Genomic DNA, 15,701 nt, shown 5'->3' on the forward strand with positions numbered 1-15,701 from the left:
CCCGAGTCTGCGCAGCGTGTCTGCATCCAGAGCCTCAAGGCGCCAGGGTCACCTGTGGCCGGGAGTCTTCTGCTGACGGGGTCCGGGCCACTGTCTTCCTGGCCACAGGGCAGGGCAGGGCTTTCCTTAGGGGAGGGCCCAGTGGGGCTTGCCGGGGTGTCCCCGTGGGGTGGGGAGAGGAGCGGGGGTCTGGGTAGCCAGAAGTGGGTGGGGCCTGAATTGGGGCTCAGCCTTTGCTTATAAGGGGGGTCTGGGCTCTGGGGTGGAGGAGGTGAACCCCAGAGGCCCTGCCCTCCCTTCCCTGGCACCCTCTCCTTTCACTTTTTCCTGTCTCCTTACCATTTCTTCCCCATCCCTTTGGGCTTGGGCCCCTGCCCAGGGAGCTCACAGCCTGGTGACTGTCACCTAGTACTGAGGGAGAGTCATGGAGGGATACAGGAGTGGTAAGGACACAGGGCCTCTGGGACGACATCCAGGAAAGGGGCAATTAGGCTGGGTGGCAGGATGTGAGTCAAGGCACCTGGGGCTGCCCCAGCCTGGGCGGGGCTGCCCAGGCCGGGGTGAGGTGGCCTGAACCTGGGGGCAGGCAGAGCAGGGAGGGGGCCAGACCAGCCTCCCCGGGGCGGCCGGCAGCATCCTGACTTGGGTTTGTGCAGCCCCTGGGGGAAACCCGACTGCTCTGCCTGCCTCCTCTTAGCTACAGTTTCAGAGGTTGATGAGGTGGGAGTGAACCCCCTGACCTCCAGCTGCAAGCCCCCTCCTACAGGCCTCAGGATGGGGATTTGATGGCTGCCCCACCCTGGTGGTGGCCCCGTCAGGTGTCAGGGAGTAGGACAAAGCGCTGGAGGACAGGCCAGCCAGGGCTGCAGGCCTGAAGGTGGAGGAGGCCACCCCTGTGTGGCTCCGATGCTCCTTTTTGAGGCCTACTGTGGGCTATGCGTGGGTACTGAGCCAGGCTTGGGGGCGATGGACGCAGGACCATGTGAGGGGTGTGTGGCACTGGGTGGGCTGTGCAGGGTGGCTGGGGTCTGGGGTGCTTTGGCAGGTCAGTTATGAAGAGATTCCATCTCTCCCTGCCACCCTGTGGGGCTTGGCTCCAGCGCCCTCTCAGCGCCCCCTGTAGGTGCTCCCCGGGCAGGGGGAGTCCAGAGACAGGGCTTTGGTCTGCAGGGCGCCTGAGCTCCTAGACACCAACCCCCGACCTGTTCCAAAGGCTCTTTCCAGGAGAGAGGGTCCCAGTTGGGCTGTGTGGCTTCCAGGACCCGAACACCCTCTTAGGCTGCACCAAGGGCGGTGGGCCCCCTTGAGTGACAGGGGTTGGACTGGCCCTGTGCTGGCAGCCACCAGACAAGGACAGTGGTGTGGCCTCAGGTTGCAGATCCGTCAAGGGGACTTTGAAGCCCTCCCCTCTTTACAGCCCTTAAGGAGGGATCAAAAAAAGGTGGTGGGCTCTGAGTTTTATGAAACCCCTCCCTTTCACTGGTGGCTAAGAATTAGGTGCTGGGCGGCCCTTAGAGATGGCGCCCTGGGAGAGAAGGCTCTAGGGCACCTGCATGGGCCCCCCCTGGGGGTACAGGCTCCTCCAAGTCTCAGCGCCACTGACTTCAGCAGGCATCCCAGGGGCAGACGCCTGGCTTGGGAGTGACTGCCCAGCTGGGGCTGGAGGTTGTCCACGGACCCCAGGAATGGCTCCTGAAGGATGTTCCGAAGCCTTGGGGAGTGCTGTGCGGACCGCCCGGTGCACCCGCATGCGACCGCCGGCCCCTGCCCACACACTCGCAGACACGCTGTCACGTTCCAGCGTCTGACTCAGGCCGGGCGGGGCGGGGAGCTGGGGGAGCTGGGAGGCGGTGCCGGCGCCCGGCTCGACCTGGAGGCGGCACCAGGAAGCGCCCGCCCCGGCCGGAGCCGCCATGTAACCGGCGCCGCCCGGAGCCGAGCAGCGCGGGGCCCCAGCTACCGGCCCGCCATGGGGGACGAGGAAGAGGACGAGGGCTGCGCAGTGGAGCTGCAGATCACTGAAGGTGGGGCAGGGGCAACCAGGGACTGCAGGGAGGGGTGACGGCAGCCCTGGCCGCAGGGAGGGGTCATGCACTGGCTGGGCTCATTTGCCCCCTGTGCCCACAGCCAACCTGACCGGGCATGAGGAGAAGGTGAGCGTGGAGAACTTCGAGCTGCTCAAGGTGCTGGGCACAGGAGGTGAGGACCCCCACCCACCAGGCAGATGTCCCACGCACAGTGCCCTGGGCCTCCTGCTGGCACACCCGCCTGGTTCTGAGCCAGGCAACAGGCAATGCCCCCCACCCTTTCCTGGCACAGCCAGCCTTGACAGCCCCACCCTGCCCTGCCAGGGTTTGCATGCCCACTCTCGAGGCTGTTTCTCCCCATAAGGGCCTCCCAGATTTGTCAATACCCTTGGGGGCTTGCAGCCCTCCCAGGCGATTTGCACAGCTCCTCTCCGTGGTCTGATACGACAGCCCTCTCCCCCGCTCTGCAGACTCCGAGCTCAGGTTTGCACATCCCTCCCCTGTCCGCATGCACCTCTGCCTCCCTCCCTTGGATTTGCATCCAGTCTGTCTCATCTTCCACAGGTTCCCAGGTACCCCGCCCCCACCTTGCACTGCAGGCCTCATGGAGTTGCATGCCCCCCAGCCTGGTTTGCACACCCCCTCCCTGGTATTGCTGAGCACCCTCTTGGTGCTGTGCACACCATTCCTTCGAAAGCTCTGCCAACTTTTTGCACACCTTCCTCTCACCCCAGCTCCTTTCATTAGTTTGCACAGCCTCCTGGGTTGGCGTCACACCCACACCCACCAGTCTGCACCACCCTCCTGCTCACTGCCTACTCTCTGCCCACTCCTTGCTTCCACAGCCTACGGGAAAGTGTTCCTGGTGCGGAAGGCGGGCGGGCACGACGCGGGGAAGCTGTACGCCATGAAGGTGCTCCGCAAGGCAGCGCTGGTGCAGCGCGCCAAGACGCGGGAGCACACGCGCACTGAGCGCTCCGTGCTGGAGCTGGTGCGCCAGGCGCCCTTCCTGGTCACGCTGCACTATGCTTTCCAGACCAACGCCAAGCTGCACCTCATCCTGGGTAAGGGCAGGCAGCTGCCACGCTTGGGGGCCGGGAAGCCACTGGGGCCACCCTTGGGGGTGCTTCCCAACCACCACTCTGCCTCCCAGACTATGTGAACGGTGGCGAGATGTTCACCCACCTCTACCAGCGCCAGCACTTCAAGGAGGCCGAGGTGCGCTTGTACGCCGGTGAGATCGTGCTGGCGCTCCAACACCTGCACCAGGTGGGTGAGGGCCTGGCCACGCACCTGTCGCCATGGGCACTGGTCTGGGCCTTCTTCAGGGTCTCTCTCCCCGGGTTTCCTGGGGGTCATGGGGGCTGCAGCAGCTTACCCAGGCCTCCTGGGAGGGAGGCCTCAGTGGGGTCTGCCGGGTGGGGTCTCCTCCCCTGGTGCCTCCTTCAAGGAGCCTTCCTCTCAGGGAGCTCAGAGCTGCCTCCTGGGGCCGTGTTCACAGAACTTCCTCAAATGGAGACCTTGTGCCCCTTCTTCCAAAGCCTTTTTGAAATGGGGCTCTTCACACAGGCTTTCCTCTCTCTGGGACTTTGGGGTCTGCTCCCTGGGGAGTCCTCCATGGGGCGCTCCTTCCTTGCTTTTGCCTCTTAAATGGCCTTTCCTGTCCAGTGGCTCAGTCTGCTCTGGGCCCACTCCTGCCCTGGAGATCCCCATGTCCTGAGCAGCGACCCGGGGGCCTGAGGGTGTTGGGGGAGGAGTCCTCAGAGCCTCGCTTGCTCCTGACAGCTGGGCATCATCTACCGAGACCTGAAGCTGGAGAACGTGCTGCTTGACTCCGAGGGCCACATCGTCCTCACGGACTTCGGGCTTAGCAAGGAGTTCCTGACGGAGGAGGTGAGTGAAGGCACCCTCGGCATTCTGCACCCCCCAAAGTCATCTTCCTTCTGTCTCCTCCTCCTCCTCCAAGCCTGGCTCTGTGTGTTTCTCGGGGTGCAGAGGTAAATAGCCCCAGGCCGTGCGTTCATGAAGTTCCCACGGCGAGTCCTCGGAGCCTTGGGAGCCGCTGGGTGACCAAAATGGGTCCTCTTGCCCTCTCCGCAGAAAGAGCGAACCTTCTCCTTTTGTGGCACAATTGAGTACATGGCCCCTGAAATCATCCGCAGCAAGTCGGGGCACGGCAAGGTGGGTGGGCAGGGGAGTGGGGGGCAGTGGCGGGGTGGGGCCCAGGCGACTGTAGGCCTTCACCTCGGCTCGGCCCTGGCAGGCCGTGGACTGGTGGAGTTTGGGCATCCTGATCTTCGAGCTGCTGACGGGGGCCTCACCCTTCACACTGGAGGGCGAGAGGAACACACAGGCGGAGGTGTCCCGGTGAGTAGGGCTGGATGCGGAGGGCAGCTGGAGTGGCTGGGCAGAGCTGTGGGGGGGCTCACTGCCCCTGACGCCCCCCAAATCCTCCCAGACGGATCCTGAAGTGCTCCCCTCCCTTCCCCCCTCGGATCGGGCCCGTGGCGCAGGACCTGCTGCAGCGGCTCCTTTGCAAGGACCCCAAGAAGCGGCTGGGTGCGGGGCCTCAGGGGGCACAGGAAGTCAAGAGCCACCCCTTCTTCCAGGTGAGGCCGCTGAGCTGCCCCCCCCCCTCTCTGCACATGCCTGGTTTGGGGCTGCTGCCCTGGGCTTGGGGGACGCTCTGGAAGGATGCTCTGAGTCTGGCCAATTTAGAAAAACTCCAGCTCAAGGACGCAGGCCTATCTTCTCATCCATCGCTAGTGAAACTCACAAGACGTGTTCCTGGGGGGGGAATTCTAGGTTCATCGACTGGCTGGACTGCCAGGGACTTGAGGACGGATTCACCAGTGCTTTCATCGGGCAGGTTCAGAGAAGGGAGGGGACCCGCCCAAGATTGTACAGTAAATGTGTAGAGCTGGGCACCGACCCCATGTCTCCCCTCGGCCCAAGTCAGTACTAAGAGCCATGCTTGCGCTCTCAGCAGCCACCCAGGCGTGTTGCTCTTTGTCCTGTGCGGTCCGTGTGCCCGTGATTCAGGTGCACGGCCATTCGTCCGTGCGGGGTTTGTTGACTTGCTCAGAGCACACACAGGGCAGGGTGCCGTGCGGAGTGAATTTTGTCTCCTTGTGCGCCTCTCTGGCCTGGGCACTGGGCCCTGCCAGCGTCATCGCCTCGCAGGGTCCCGAAACAGCGGACACCCGCTCTATGCTGGCTCTCAGCTTGCATTATTTCGTGTGACCTTCAGAACCATCCTCATCATCCCCATCTCTACAGATGAGGAAACTGAGGTTCAGCGCGGTGGCCCCAAACCATCCAGCCCGGAAGTGGTGGAGTGCAGGTTCAACCCTCCATTTGGGTGACTCGAAGGCCCGTGCCCTTCTCTGCTGCGTTCTGGTCACATGTGGGCATCGGACTTGCCACTTGTGTGACCTCATGACAACGGCACCCACTGACGGGCACTTGCCGTGGGCCAGGGACGCTGCGACCCTATGGCGAGCGTCATCTATCTCCCTGAGTCTCCCCGGCAAGCACCTGCCTGGAGGGCCCTTGGAGATGCGTCCTCAGACAGCCGTCTGAGTCTGTGGCGGAGATGTCGCTTTGCGGGGGAAGCGGTTGAGCTGTGTGTTTCCCTCCATGAATTCCTCCACCCGTCCCGAGTGCCTGCTGGGCCTGGGTGCTGGCAGTGGGTTGACCAGTGGTCCTACCAAAGAGGCCCGAGGTTCGAGGCTTGATGCTCAGAAGGGGCGTTTTCTCTGCGTTCTCCCTTCTCTCAAGACAGCTTCTCTGGTGATGGTGATGCGGAGGCCCCTGGCGGCAGAACTGGGGCCTCCAAGTCTAGGTCAGGCTTTTTGGCTTCAAGTGACAAAAAAGTCCGACTCACATTGGTGGTGTCCATGGGATAGTTGGACTGCTAACAAGTATTGGAGCGGACGGTGGTCTAAACAAGATAGAGGGTTATGTGTTTATTTATTTTCTTACATAAAAGAAATGTAAAAGTCGGCAGGCCAGGGCTGCTGTGCTATCTTCAGCTTCTTCTTTTTTTTTTTTAAACGCTCCTCCTTTTTGAGCATGGAGGTGCCATGTCCTGGGTTGCCTCATGGTTCAAGATGACTGCTGGAGCACTTGCCATCCAGGCCAATATCCAGGGGGAAGAGGGGTCAAAAGGGCACTTGCCAGCCGTTCACCTTCTTCTTAAGGATCTTTACCTCGATTCCTAGCTTACAATATTTGCTTGCAAGTTATTGGGCATCCCTAACTATAAGGAAGTTTGTAAAACATTGTCTTAGTTTGTACATTGGTTCCTGGAATAAAATTGGGGATGTAGAACTAAGGAAGACAGGGCAGGCGATGAACAGGCTCTGCCACACTAGCTTAAACATAAAAGGGCATGTTTTAGCCTCCACAGGAGAAAAGTTGAAGGAAAACTGGTATGACTTCAGGCAAGGCTGCATCCAGGTGCTGAACCTCTGTCATTAGGAATCTCTTTCTTTGTTTCTTGGTCCTGCTTTTCTCCACAGGGACTTCATCACTAGACTGTGAGGTTGTCCCCAGCAATTCCAGGCACACATCCTGTAAGATTTAAGCATAATAGGAGGAATATATTTGTCTGTTTTGCAAGCTAATTCTATTAAAAGTCCCAGAATGACTCAGTGTGGTAGAAGGTGATTCTCCAAGGGAAATAGGGTTTGGGCTCTCGGAGGGAGGGATATAGAAGCTGGAGAGGCAAGATGAGCACCTTCCCCCCCAATGCCAGATACACTCTTATCTCACTGAGGAGCTGCCCAGTGAGGGTGGCCTAAGTGGAGAGGGGTTTCTGCTTCCTGCCCTTTGACCCTTAGTCTCTCATTTCTTTTTTCCAGGGTCTCGATTGGGCTGCTCTGGCTGCGAGGAAGATTCCAGCTCCCTTCCGACCCCAGATCCGCTCAGAGCTGGACGTGAGCAACTTCGCAGAAGAGTTTACCCGGCTGGAGCCTGTCTACTCGCCTGCAGGCAGCCCTGCCTCTGGAGACTCACGCATCTTCCAGGTGAGTGAGCGTTCATGGAGCCCGATGTGGGGGAGCCAGCCTGGGGCCTGGCGGACGCTTGGGCGCTGCGTAGGCCCGGTACCCTGACCAGGACTCAGCACCTGTCCCCAGACCTCCTCACTTGTGGGGTACCTGCAACTGTCAGTCCTAGAGACCACTGTGGCAGGGCTCGGCTTTGAGCTTCACTGTTTATCCTTAAATCCTACATGAATTTCCCTTATACTCCATCATATATCCTTATCACTATGTAAAAATATTGTTTTAATTTTAAAGATTTTATTTACTTATTTATTTATCTTTAGAGGGGAAGGAAAGAGGGAGAGAAACATCAATGTATGGTTGCCTTTTGTGCGTCCCCTGCTGGTAGTCAGCCTGCAAGGAACCGGCTTGCAACCCAGCTATGTGCCCTGACTGGGAATCGAACCGCGATCGTCTGGTTCGCAGGCCCGCGCTCAATCCACTGAGCCACGCCAGCCAGGGCTCTGTTTTAATTTTAAATCATTCACTTGCTTAAGGAGATACCTAGGGAGAGGTGCCATGTTTATACTGTGGCTTTGTGTGCCTGGTGGCACACCATATCACATGGCGGGGGCACAGGCCTCCTCCCTCCAATTTTAGGAGTGTAGGCCTGTTAGGCCAGGCTAACCTCCTGTGCTAGGCACTGAGGCCCTGCATGGTGGTCCCCGCCCTGAGCCCTAGCCTCTGTGCTCACTCTGGTCCCAGTCGGTGCTTTAGCAGCAACTCAGTGCTCAGAGGCTGCACAACATACTTCTGTACCTTTGCACACTAGTCCCCTCTACCTGGCGCGTTCCCCCCCCCCCCCACTGTTGCTCACCTGGCAAGCTCCCAGTATACGCTCTAGCCTCATTGCCTGGGGCTGCCCCTGTGTGAAGTCTTCCCTGTTCCTGGGGCCCTGGGCTGCACCGTCCCTGCACACCAGCCCTCGGCAGACAGCACCTTCTGAGCAGTTGCTCAGCTTGTGTCCCGACAGCTCCCCTGAGACTGAGGACACGGTCTATAATTATTAAATAAAAACAGGCCAACGTCAAGTATGGATGGGTCAGTCTGCCTCTGTGAAGCTCTCACAAGTAACAGTTGTGTGCTTGAATGTCATCGATTCGTTCTCTCACAGTTCTGAGAAAGTTCTTTCTTGTGAATGGATGGTGACTCTCATTCATTCATTCACTCATTTCATGACTCAGAAATATGTGTTGAGTACCTTCAAGGTGCCGGGCACAGATCTGGGCACTGAGGATGTATCAGTGAACCTGACAGGCAAAAATCCCGCCTGCGTGGGGCTTGCATGCACGCGCATAGTGAAGCTGCGTTTTTAGGAGAAAACACTCGGTTTAAGTGACCCTTGTGAATCCCTGGAAGCGACAGGACGTGGATCCTTCGGAAAGGCAGAGTAGTATTAGCTCTGGTTTCTGTTACATTTCTTCAGTAGCCCCTGGCAGAGGAGGCCCGAGTTTGATTTGCAAGGAAGGAATAAAGATTTTTCTTTTCTCAGTAGGCACATTTGCATTTTCATAACCTGCGCAGGTGCAACACCAGGTCACAGTCCTTCCATGCATTTTTTGGGACCATCATATTGTGCCAGGTGATGCCCTTGGCACTTGGGGGGTGTTACTGTGAAGAGAAAGGTGGAGTCACAGACAGCTGAGAGTCAGACGTGACCCCCATGTGGTCATGGAACAAGCTGGACTAAAATGTCCATGTGGCCTGTGTGTACCAGCGGTCCTGCTGACCCCTGGTCGGAGCTCTCCCCTCTGCCTGCCCTCCTCCCCACCAGTTCTGACCCTCCCAGGGATCTACCTGCACCTCTAGCCCCCATGCCCACCCACCCCTGACCCACCTCCCTCCCCAACCAGGGGTACTCCTTCGTTGCACCGTCCATCCTGTTTGACCACAATAATGCTGTGATGACTGATGTGCTGGAAGCACCTGATGCTGGAGACCGGCCAGGCAGGGCATCCGTGGCCAGGAGCGCCATGATGCAGGTGAGGTGGGCCAGGGTGGGGAGAAGTTGACTTGGGAGTGCAGAGCCAGGGATTCCTGAAAAGGCTGTACCAGGTGCCCCCCCACCCCACCCCCCGTGTACCCTTGGTGAAATCTGGAACCTCTGAGAGAAGGGGTGAGGTGTGGCTCCAAGACGCCCAGCAGGACCTCTGACACTCCCGCTTTACCCCCAGGACTCGCCCTTCTTCCAGCAGTATGAGTTGGACCTGAGGCAGCCTGCGCTGGGCCAGGGCAGCTTCTCTGTGTGTCGCCGTTGCCGCCAGCGCCAGGGCGGGCAGGAGTTCGCAGTCAAGATCCTGAGCCGCAGGTGGGCCATCTTGGGGTGCATGGGGCGGCTGGGCCCGGAGAGACAGAGTCCGGGAGGGCGGGGCCAGAGGTCTTCCCTTTTGACCCCTTTTGCCCTGCTTCCAGGCTGGAGGCGAACACTCAGCGCGAGGTGGCCGCCCTGCGGCTGTGCCAGTCACATCCCAACGTCGTGAAGCTGCACGAGGTTCATCAGGACCAGGTAGGTGATGCCTTTCTGGACACTAGTGGACCGCAGGGACGCAAAAGCAGCCTGAGCGGGGTGGGAGGGGCCGGAAGGCGGCAGGGGGCGGGGTCTGATGGAGTCATGGGAGGGGCCTGAAGGGGTCTGGGAGGTCAGGGTGGTGGGGATTGAGGGCAGTAAGGCTGGGCGACTGGAAGGCGGATCTGAGCACCGCCAAGGAAACAGAATTTGAGGAGGGCGTGGAGGGTTGTAGGATTTGAGGTGACCGAAGGGACGGGACCTGGAAGGCAGAGGGGTGGTTCTCGTGGGGCTCGCACCCTTCTGAGGCCTGACGTTGGGGGCGGGGCCTGCGGGCGCCTGCAGGGTGGGGCCTGGCCTGTGATGGTGACCCGGCCCCCCTTCCCACAGCTGCACACGTACCTGGTATTGGAGCTGTTGCAGGGTGGGGAGCTGCTGGAGCATATCCGAAAGAAGCGGCACTTCAGTGAGTCCGAAGCGAGCCAGATCCTGCGGAGCCTTGTGTCGGCCGTGAGCTTCATGCACGAGGAGGCGGGCGTGGTGCACCGTGACCTCAAGCCCGAGGTGGGCGCGGGGCCCGGGGGGCAGGGGAGGGCTGCTGCGCGGAGGGCCAGTCTCTGACGGCCGCCTGCCCTCACAGAACATCCTGTATGCCGATGACACGCCGGGAGCCCCGGTGAAGATTATCGATTTCGGGTTCGCGCGGCTACGCCCGCAGAGCCCTGCGGAGCCCATGCAGACGCCCTGCTTCACCTTGCAGTACGCGGCTCCCGAGCTGCTGGCGCAGCAGGGCTACGACGAGTCCTGCGATCTCTGGAGCTTGGGCGTCATTCTGGTATGGGGCGGGGTCCCCAAGGAGGCTTCAGGGTCGCCTGAGCCTGAGGTCAGAGGTCTTCCTGATGAGGAGCAACGGGGGCACCGGAGGCACCGGAGGCAGGGGTCATGTTTGTGGGGATAGCAGGGTTTGGTACGAGGCAGACCTCAGAGGCTGTAACACAGGCAGCGTCGCTCTGATGCTGGGGTCAGGGCGCCCGAGCATTCTGGGTCGGCGGTCAGGGTCGTGGCCAATGGGCCTCAGGAGTTACTGTGCAGAGGATGAATGGTCCTGGGGGCGGGCTGAGAAGTCAGCTCCTGGCCTCCCTGGGCCCGCAGCGTGGCCGGTCTCACTCTTCCCCCCATCCCCCAGTACATGATGCTGTCGGGACAGGTTCCCTTCCAGGGAGCCTCGGGCCAAGGCGGGCAGAGCCAGGCGGCCGAGATCATGTGCAAGATCCGAGAAGGGCGCTTCTCCCTTGATGGGGAAGCCTGGCAGAACGTGTCTGAGGAAGCCAAGGAGCTTGTCCGAGGTGGGGAGCCGGAGTCACAGATCCTGCTTGGGGAGTGGGAGGCCACGGGGTCATGTCGGGATAGGGGTCGTCACTGGGCCCAGTGTCCTGGTCAGGATACCCGTCCGTCCCGGGACGAGTGCAGGGCTGTTAGGATCTCTCCGGGGGCAGCCTCCACCCACAGCCTGCCCCAATACTTCCCAATACCTCCAGGGCTCCTGACTGTGGACCCGGCCAAGCGGCTGAAGCTCGAGGGGCTGCGGGACAGCTCGTGGCTGCAGGACGGCAGCGCGCGCTCCTCGCCCCCGCTCCGGACGCCGGACGTGCTGGAGTCCTCTGGGCCGGCTGTGCGCTCCGGGCTCAACGCCACCTTCATGGTGAGGGGCGGGGCCTGTGGGGGTGTGTGTGGGGTGTGGACAGAGCCTGGAGATGTGGGGTCTCCCGGGGGCGGAGTCCTCAAAGCTCAGGAAGGTAAGGTGAGGTGAGCCGAGGCCTGGTCTCTGGCGGGTTGGGGGCTTGACCTTTCAGAATGCTGGGGGCCAGAGGCCAAGGACCTGTTGGCCTTGACCTAGTGACATGGGAGGGTCCAGAATGGGAGCCAAAGCTAGGATCTAGATGTCGAGGCTGGGCCCGTGTTGGGGGTCCTCACACCGTATTTTCTGCTAGGCGTTCAACCGGGGCAAACGCGAAGGCTTCTTCCTGAAGAGCGTGGAGAACGCACCGCTGGCGAAGCGGCGGAAACAGAAGCTGCGGAGCGCCGCCACCTCCCGCCTTGTCTCCCCCGTGCCCGCTGCTCCCGGCAAGACCCCAGGCTCCAAGGGAGCCCCACGCCGAGCCAACGGCCCCCTGCCATCCTCCTAGCGCCGCCCCTACCCCTGCACTGTGACCCCCTTCCCCGATAGGGGCATTGACCTGACTTCCAGCATCATCGCTCCGCCCCATCCCAGGGATTGCCCTTGCCCCCGCCCCTCCACTCCCAGACAGAGCAGAAGTATTTTTATAAGCAGAGAATTTTTTATGTCTTACTAGATAGTTAGAGATGCGGGGACGCGGGGGGGGGCTGCTGCGGAGTGGGCTGTGGGGGCCCCGGGCCTCTACTGGCAGAAGGCGCTTCTCTGGGGAGCTCTGCCGGCAGGGAAGGGCTCCTCCGCGTTTCTAAGCACTGAGTTGCCACAGGGAGAAACTGGGACCCCTCCCCTGTCCTCTCCTGAGGCTCTGCTCTTGGGAAGGGGGCGCCCCTCAAGCTGTCACTTTATGGATCGTCTGTGCAATTACATCCACCAAAGACCTGTGTTGAGGGGGTATTCAGGGAGGGGCCCTCAGGGACCCTCTGAGGCATCACTGCCTCACTTTATGCCACCTGCTTCTTCCCTATTGGGGCTCAGGAAGGAGGTAGGCAACCCCCTAAAAGGGGAGGCCCCATCATTACCCACCCCTCCCCTTTGGCACAGCTGCCCCTTGGGGGTTGGAGCTGGGCCTTGGGGGGCAGGGCTGGGCAGCCACAGTCACTGCCTCAGTCATCTGGAGGCTGTGCCTTTGACGTTCAAATAAAAATCCACCCAGTGCTGTCTGTGGCGTGTGTGTCAGTGGGTGTGGGGGGCTGAGGCCTTGGGGGTCAGACTGACAGCCAGTGGGGCCTGGGACCCACCCTTTTCGGTAAGAGGGTATCTTCTTTGGCCTTTGGTGTGAGCAGCGTGGGGGGGTGGGTAGCAATCACCTCAGGTGTGTGTCTGGACAGCTCTGCCGTGTATCATTTACAATTATCTCAGTTACAAGTTAGAGAAAACCCAGCAGAACTGGCTTCAGCAGAACAGGAATTTTAGGCTTTTGTACACAGTCCAGGGGTAGCTTCAGGCAAAGCCTGATCCAGGTGCAAACATGATTAAGACTAAGCCTCCCAGTCAGCTTTTTATTCTGTTTTCTGGGTGGTGTTGCCATTTGAAGGACTCTTCTTTTGGCCATAAGATAGGTGTCAGGTGCTCCAGGGGCCAGTGGGATGGACTATTTAAAACTTTGTTTCTGCCGTGGCTGGTGTGGCTCAGTGGATTGAGCACTGGCTTGCGAACCGAAGGGTCTCCAGTTCGATGCCCTGTCAGGGCACATTCCTGGGTTGCAGGCCAGGTCCCCAGTTGGGGGTGTGCAGGAGGCAGTCAGTTGGTGTTTCTCTCCCACACTGATTGCTTGGTTCTGTCCTCTGCCTCCATCCCTTCCCCTCTCTCTGAAAATAATAAATGAAATCTTAAAAAAAACCCAAAACCTTGTTTTTATCATAAATGCTGCTGAGACGAATGAGTCAGTACACGAACCTGTGCATTATAACTAATTCCCACCAATGTGGCTCACTTGGTTGGGCATCATCCCACAAACTGAAAGGTCACTGGTTCAATGCCCAGTCAGGGCACATGCCTGGGTCGTGGGTTTGGTCCCCAGTCAGGGTGCGTACAGAAGGCAGCCAACTGATGTTTCTCTCCCTCTCCTCCTTCCTCCTTTCCCCTCTCTAAAGTAAAAAATAAAATAAAAAAGAAATGGCATCAAAGTGTAAACAGTTTATTGTAGCCTGTCTTAAACTCAGAAATGGGTTGTGAATATGCATGAAGATGATGGTGTTGCCATTTGTTTGTACTGGCATTTATTTCTGTGCGTGGGTGCCTTAGGGCTTGTTTAGACTGCTGTCCATCTTTGGCCACTCGGGCTGTGGGCAGTTCCTTGCTATTTCAAACAGCACTGCAACGGCCATCCTTGTGTCTACACCTGTGCTCGCCTGCCCAAATACTTCCTTAGGGTACGTTTCCTAGATGTGATATTAACGGGCTACAGGACATGCCCATGTGCACACATTTCACATATGTGATGTGACATATGTGATCAAAGAGCCGTTAGGAGGAGCCCATCACATTACAGGACTTGCGGCAGCACAAGCGAGATCCAAGATGTGCTGTCTCCTCGAAAGTGAAATGAGGCGTCTCACCAGCTGAACGTGCCCTTGCTCATCCACCCATCCCAGTTTTTCGTGGCAGAGCTCTTGGTGATCTCCAGAGGGCCTTCTTCTCCAAGCCTGGAGTCTGTCTGGGCCGTGATAGTGGGGGAGGAGAGTGGCCCACCAGTGGGGTGGGGGGAAGGCCTCCCCACTCCTTGTGCAGGGACAGGCTGGGGCATCCGCATAGAGGAGGCGGAGGGTGAAGCCTGTGGAGGTCCCAGGGGGAGGGGTGAGGAAAGGGCGGGTGGGTGTGGTCAGGAACACCAGAGCCCAGCAGGACCGGAGCCCAGCAGCAGTGGGTCCAAACCCTGGCACCGCCCCTCCCAGGTGGGCAATAGGGACGGAGTCATTGCGTCCTGGGTCTGCTCTGCCTCTCAGATGAAGCGGGGATAGGACAGTACCCATCTTGGAGAGATGGAGGGTGCAGCAGGGTCCCTGGAAGGCACCCCGCACACTGGAAGCCCTCCACAAATCGTGCCGTAATTTTTTTTAATTAAGAGAACTGGGGTATCAGGATCGGTCCGGGTCTGATCCTGACAGTGACCTCTGTCCAGGCAGGCGAGAGGGGGCACTTTCCCCGCAGGGCTGTCTTCCCAGCTCCTCCCGAGTGTCCTGCGTCCAGGGGTGTGGGGACCAGATGGGCACTCCAGCCCTGCGGCTCGCACCATCCAGTGTGAGTCCGTCTTTCAGCCTCCCCCGCCTGACGAGGCGTCAGCAGCTTGGGAACGAACAGACCACCTGGGAGTGGGTGGTGGTGGGAACCCACCCCTGCTTGTGTGAGCACGTGAATGTGCGAGTGTGAGTGTGAATGTGCGTGAGTGTGCATTTGAGCAAAGCATGTGTGTTGTGTGTGCTTATGTGAGTGAGTGTGTGTACATGAGTGTGCATGTGTGAGTGTGTGAGCATGCTTTCCCTGGCTCACTGGGGGAGGCACAGAGCGCAGGGTAGAAGCTTTGCCACAAACCCCTCATTCTTCCCGCTTCTCCCAACCCCCGGGGGCCCAGACCGCAGCTGCACTTCATCGGCGGCAGGGGTCCGTGGGACTCAGACCCAGACCAGGTGGAAGGGGCAGGCCCCAAGGCCACGCAGGGGAGCAGAGACAGCATGGGACCTCAGCCTCTGGAGCCTCTGCCAGCTGCAAAGCCTGGCCCCCTCAGGCTCTCAGCTGGGACTGTCTTTCCTCTCGGATTTCTGGAAACAAGGTGCAGGCTTCTCAGAGTAAGAAAAGCAAGGAGACCAGCTTCCATAAGGTGCATTTCCCAGCAGCCCCTGCACTTGGCAGCTGCCCTGCTGGGGCCACAGAAGGTGGGTGGGCAGCAGCCAGCCGGGCGGTTGACGGGGGTGGGTTGCTGTGGGTGGGGCACACACAGCAGCCACAAGGCCAGAGCTTCTGGGGCCCTTGCCTCCTGCTGCTCCTCCCCTCCGCCCATCCCTTAGGCTCCCTGGGGCCCGGGACACAGTTATGCCCAGAACGAGACTCTGGGACACCTGGACACCTGAATCCACTGGTTGAGTGACAGCAGGGAAGACGCACATTGAGTCCTTCGGCCTCTGTGCTCAGCTGAATCCGATTTCTGGGGGTCAGGTCGGGAATTGGCTTCAGTAACGAGCTTCCCTGACGCATGGTTTAGGGCCCCATAGCTCACCAACCCCCGGCCCACCCGCAGTCCCAGGGCTGCAGAACAGCAAAGCCAGCCTCCCGACGCTCCACTCATGCTCTCCTGCTGGTCGGGCTCGGCTGTCTGCAATGTGGAATTTTCCATGGGGACGCAGATCCAGTTTTATGGTAGGAGCTCTCAGTCTCCCTGCCAGGAATTC

At 59.7% G+C, this 15,701-nt stretch overlaps 1 protein-coding gene across 3 annotated transcripts; it reads left to right on the forward strand.

Annotated features, from left to right (window-relative positions):
• Positions 1-1,870: 1,870 nt before the first annotated feature.
• Positions 1,871-12,476, forward strand: RPS6KA4 (ribosomal protein S6 kinase A4). 3 transcript variants are annotated; one of them, XM_037053077.1, is made up of 17 exons: positions 1,871-2,024; positions 2,128-2,199; positions 2,873-3,091; positions 3,181-3,296; positions 3,813-3,920; positions 4,128-4,208; positions 4,291-4,394; positions 4,486-4,636; positions 6,893-7,057; positions 8,929-9,057; positions 9,250-9,383; positions 9,488-9,581; positions 9,972-10,145; positions 10,222-10,416; positions 10,768-10,927; positions 11,120-11,283; positions 11,573-12,476. In XM_037053077.1, exons 1-17 carry the CDS (start codon positions 1,970-1,972, stop codon positions 11,765-11,767), a joined length of 2,316 nt encoding a protein of 771 aa, XP_036908972.1. In that variant the 5' UTR covers positions 1,871-1,969; the 3' UTR covers positions 11,768-12,476. The 3 variants fall into 3 exon arrangements, with proteins under 3 accessions (XP_036908972.1, XP_036908973.1, XP_036908974.1); XM_037053079.1 differs by having other exon boundaries at positions 1,963-2,024; positions 2,128-2,153; XM_037053078.1 differs by lacking the exon at positions 2,128-2,199.
• The last annotated feature ends 3,225 nt before the right edge of the window (positions 12,477-15,701 follow it).

This window comes from Sturnira hondurensis, unplaced genomic scaffold (genome assembly GCF_014824575.4).
Source record: "Sturnira hondurensis isolate 20B ecotype Veracruz unplaced genomic scaffold, ASM1482457v3 Scaffold0007797, whole genome shotgun sequence".
In the NCBI taxonomy this organism is placed as follows: domain Eukaryota; kingdom Metazoa; phylum Chordata; class Mammalia; order Chiroptera; family Phyllostomidae; genus Sturnira; species Sturnira hondurensis.

Coding starts and splice junctions, on each gene's coding strand:
- RPS6KA4 (XM_037053077.1), top strand. CDS start 1,970: ATGGGGGACGAGGAAGAGGACGAGGGCTGCGCAGTGGAGCTGCAGATC. Junction 4,209..4,290: donor GCAAGTCGGGGCACGGCAAG/GTGGGTGGGCAG, acceptor CGGCCCTGGCAG/GCCGTGGACTGGTGGAGTTT. Junction 4,395..4,485: donor ACACAGGCGGAGGTGTCCCG/GTGAGTAGGGCT, acceptor AAATCCTCCCAG/ACGGATCCTGAAGTGCTCCC.